Source organism: Pholcus phalangioides, unplaced genomic scaffold, assembly GCF_987345545.1.
Source record: "Pholcus phalangioides strain wild (caught in Gottingen) unplaced genomic scaffold, Ppha-v1.0 ptg000004l_1, whole genome shotgun sequence".
In the NCBI taxonomy this organism is placed as follows: domain Eukaryota; kingdom Metazoa; phylum Arthropoda; class Arachnida; order Araneae; family Pholcidae; genus Pholcus; species Pholcus phalangioides.
The window spans coordinates 38866759-38871519 of record NW_028301597.1 but is presented as its reverse complement, the minus strand read 5'-3'; the positions used below and the strand labels follow the sequence as shown (position 1 = coordinate 38871519).

General features: G+C 37.7%; 1 protein-coding gene across 1 annotated transcript; it reads right to left on the bottom strand.

Moving 5' to 3' along the window:
- Positions 1–1488: 1488 nt before the first annotated feature.
- Positions 1489–2664, bottom strand: LOC149087389 (F-box/LRR-repeat protein 6-like). Its single transcript, XM_089231915.1, has one exon. The coding sequence runs from the start codon at positions 2662–2664 to the stop codon at positions 1489–1491; it is 1176 nt and encodes a 391-aa protein (XP_089088041.1).
- Between the last annotated feature and the right edge of the window lie 2097 nt (positions 2665–4761).

Below are 4761 nucleotides of genomic sequence, written 5' to 3'. Positions count from 1 at the left end.
CGACTACTTTTTTTGCATTTTGAGAAAAATGTGATCGTTGCTTAACCAGTCAACTGTCCAATTAATTTCTCCGAGCGGTACCTTCAGTGCCCACTTTTTCTTGAAGATGCGTTCACTTTTTCTTTTTTCCCTTTTCTTGGAAGTTTGAAATATTAAAATATTTTTTTTATAGCCCAAATGTGTCGAGACGTAACATGACACCCCAAAAGTGGGATGGGGGCCATAATGTCCTGTGACTAAAAGAAATGCTGTTGATGGATTCATGTGGAACCATAGTAGTTGAACCTTTGGTAAATGGTATGTGAGCAATAAAACAGATGCATCTTCACAAGAGAATCGGAAATAAATAAAAAAAAAAGCAATGGGGATGCAGCTTTGCAAAACATGAAAAATATAATAGTAATAATAATCTCAGACCTTGAAATATAATTGTTTAACTCTATCTAGTGATGAGATAATAAAGTAGAAGGATGGCTGTACAGATGGCAGCACATGTATGACAAATTATTTTGTCATATCTATGTGAAAAGACCGAAAAGTCTGTGCATCAGCAAATGCCGTTATAGGCACCACCATTAGGTATGGCAGCGACAGCAAATGCCATCATAACCACTTGACTGGTTAAATCCTGACATACATGTATACGACAGTTTTCCGATGCCGAACACATTGTTTCTTTTTGTCAAAATTATCAACGACACTCATTATTAGGGTCATATGAAACTTCATAACTTTGGACAGAAATTTCCTTTGTCTGCGATTTCCATTTTGTATGTATGGTACTCAAGACATCGATTTTCTCTGCTTACCAACTACCGATTTTTTTTTTTTGCTCAGTCAGAAGCATGATCTATTATTGACCCACATTATTTAGCAGGGCCCATACGCTGGATAATGACATTATAATGGGAAGAAACAAAAAAAAAAAGTAAGAATCCAGGCTGGAGCCCTGTCCATGGATTAAAATCACTGATAATGAAGATTACTTTTGTCATCACGTGACATTGCACCAGCGAATTCAATGCAGTAAAAACGCTAAAGTGCATAGAAATTGTAAATTAATTGTAACGAACAACAGCGAGCTTTTCCAAAAGTGTCACCTTCCTACAAAACAGGTTCTGGGGAAGAGCAAACCCCATGGTAGAACATTAGTATTAATGTTTGCATGAGAAGACTGTCCATATTAGATGGTTTGTAATCATATCAGTTAAAATAACAGCTATCATCGTTCTAGGTAGAATGTCACTTTACCAGTAAAAACTGTGAGAGAAACCTAGAACATTTATATTTTATGAGTTTTGAGAAAAATCACGAAATTTCAACAACCTGAGATAAATTATTTGGGTGTAATCACATGCGAAAGTAACTTTGTGGTCAGAATGACCGCTTCTGTTGTCTGTGTTAAGCAACTTACAAATATTGTATTTTCGCAGTATTATTGTTTTTCCGTAACTCATTTTACACAATGCTGTTTCCCTTTCTCCATTTTCAAGGCAAATTAAGAACTGTTTCGACCTCTTCACGATTCCTGAAAACTATGCCTGTTCTAAACTTTTTATGAGGCAAAATCATCAAGCAACTGAGATTTTTACATTTTTCAACAAATTCCTTCAAAAAATGGAAATCAATGGTATCGTACACAACCAATGATTTCAATTTAGGATCTGGGTTGTCGTCTAATAGGACTTTGAGTAAATCGGTGGTGTGACACTTTAAATACACGAAGGAGAGTTCCACCAAGGTCCGCTTCCACTTGTCTATCGCTTGTTCGACAACCTTCAGGTCTTTATCTGTATTTTCCAGCCGCAGAACCTCAACTTTATTGGATGGAATTTCCGATATGTTGCTGAACTCTAAGTTTTCATTTGAATGCAATTCCACCTGTTCCAGTTCCGCCGAGTCCTTCAGTAAGCTGTACAAGTCCAACCCGTTGAAGTTACTTCTATAAGCTTTGAAGATTCTCATTTCTCTAAACCCGACATGCTTATCCGTGGCAATGACGTTGACACAAAACAGTACCAATTCCCTCAGTCTGGGGCACCCGCTTTCAAGTCTGTGCATCGGAAATACGCAGTTGACGTAAGATGCCCTAGAAGCAGGGTTGTAGAATCGAAGCACCTCTAGCGACTTGCAAGTATCAGCGATACCTGAAATCAACTGTTCCGCTTCGCTCACAAGGGTATGACCCAGTTCCAGATGTTTCAGTTTCGGACCACACGAGGCTAATATTGGGTTCAATACATTAAACGTCACAGGTTCGAAAGCACAGCAGCGTGTGTCAGCCATCACCAAGCTCTCTAGATCCGGACAATGCTCAGCCACGCATCCAGCGTTGCTTTCATCAACGCCGCCTTGCGACAAATCCAGCGCTTTCAGCTTGCGGATACTCGGCAGCACATCGGAGAGGTCATGGGGCCCGGTGAGGTTCCTGGGCACCCAGAGGCTCCGGGTGTGACAAAGCAAACCCATCTTCGAGAAATTAACCAATTCCTCCCACGTCACTGGCTTGACGCTCCTCCAAAGAGAGGGCGCTGATGAAAGTTCCTTCCAGCGTTTACACACGGGTGCGACGTTCCTCAGGAATCGCACGCGTCCCTCGGACTCGATGTAGCGAGAGAATATCTCCACCAGCAAATCCGGAATCAAAATCTCGATCGAACTCATGATGATGTCGGAAATTGCGTCTTTTTACAGAATCGAAACTGGTTCGAACAAATAAAATAGTGTATTTAAGAAATCCAAGCTCAATATAGGTGAAATCCGGCCACCCCTACCACTTGACTGCTGAATTAGACCTTCAAAGAAAGAGACCGAAACACAAGAGTGTAATTGGAAATGGCATCTAAAATTGTATACTTGTGAAGGTAACATAAACAAATGATGGCATGGTACAATAACAATTATACAGGGCTTTCGGCTACTATAACCATCCCCTGATCATTAGGAAAAAAATAAATAAAATAAATAAATTAACACAAAAAAAGAGGGATGTCAAGAGCATGCCTTGAGAAGAAATTTTAACCAATGTATGTTGATCTCTTATTAAAATTGTGATAATTTCTGTGATGTTTCTTCTCTCCAAAAATTGTGACTACAGTTTAAACCATGTCGGTGAATACCGACCTAAGACTAGGCTGACCATATTTCCTCGAGATAAATACGGGACATTGGGATTCCAAATACGGGAAAATACGGGACATCGCCAAAAACAACGCCAAAACCAAACAAAGTTGCCAAATATTGTTGAAATTACGTAAAAATCACAATGGCGGGAAATGATGCATCGCTGCAAATTGCAGTGGCTTAAAATGTATTCTACGAAAAACAAACGTTCAAGACAAATGTGGGAGTTTAATATTTTCATATATAGTTGTAATTATCGTAAAATAATTTATGAGTTGAAAAATAATGTCAATCTTTGACTTCAATAAAGAATAAAAATTCAAGTAGGCTTCGTGTAAAATACGGGAAAAACCGGGACACTTTTGCCAAAAAGTCGGGACGGCCAAAAAAACAGAAAATACCGGGACTGTCCCGGGAAATACGGGACGTATGGTCACCCTACCTAAGACTAAAACCATGAATAATATAAAATATACATTGCTACAGATACTGACACAAAACAAAAGCATTACAAAAGGCGGAATCAGACACAAATACTGTAATACTAAGATGACCATACGTCCCATATTTCCCAGGACAATCCCGGTTTTTCACGTATTTCCAACGAAGCCAATTTGGACTTTTTATTCTTCATTTTGTTCATCAAATTAACGAATAAAATTATCTTCCCAACTCAGAAAATATATTATCACAATTACGATAGCAAATTACAATGTTCATCTCGCATTGGTCATGTGTTTTTTTAATTCACTGCAATTGCAAATGGAGATTCATTTCCCACGATTGGCGACTTTTCTGTGATTTTCGCATGATTTGGCAACGTTACTCACTTTTGGCATTATTTTTGGCAATAATTGGTAATGTCCCATATTTTTTTCGAACAAATATGGTCAGCTTATGTAATGATGACAAAATATATTTAGTGTGACCATACATCCCATATTTCCCGGGACAGTCCCGGTTTTTCACGTATTTTTAACGAAGCCAACTAGGCTATTTCATATTTAAATTAACGATTAAAATTATCTTTCTTCGGGCGCGATTACACTGTAAAAGTTCGATAAAAGTACTTAACTTGAAAAATTCCACCAATAAGATTATCGGTTACATTCTGGAAAATCCAACCGATGATCTTATTGGTAGCATTTTTCAAGTTTTGTAAAAGGACTTATCAAACTTTAAGCCAGGATTACATTATAAAAGTTTGATAAAACTTCTTTTATTAATCTTGAAAAATGTAACCAATAAGCACATTTGTTACATTCGAGTGAACTTAAATAATGGAAGCAATAGGCGGATCAGTTAAGTTTTATAAATGAACTTCAATCAACCTTTTTAGTGTAATGCCTGCCAGCCTTATTCAGAAACTGCATTACGATATTTACGACTATAAACAAGAATATTCACATCTCAAAACATTTGTTTTTTTTCCTTCTTTTTAATTCACTGAAATTTGAAGTGGCGCTTGTTTTTCGCGATTGGCCACTTATCTTATTTTGGCATGAGTTGGCGACTTTGCCAATTATCGTCGAAAATGATGCCAAAAGGTAAGCAATGTCCCGTATTTCGAAGCTCAATTTCCCGCATTTTTCTCAAGGGCATAAGGTCATCCTATATATAAGTCAAAAATTGTTACAA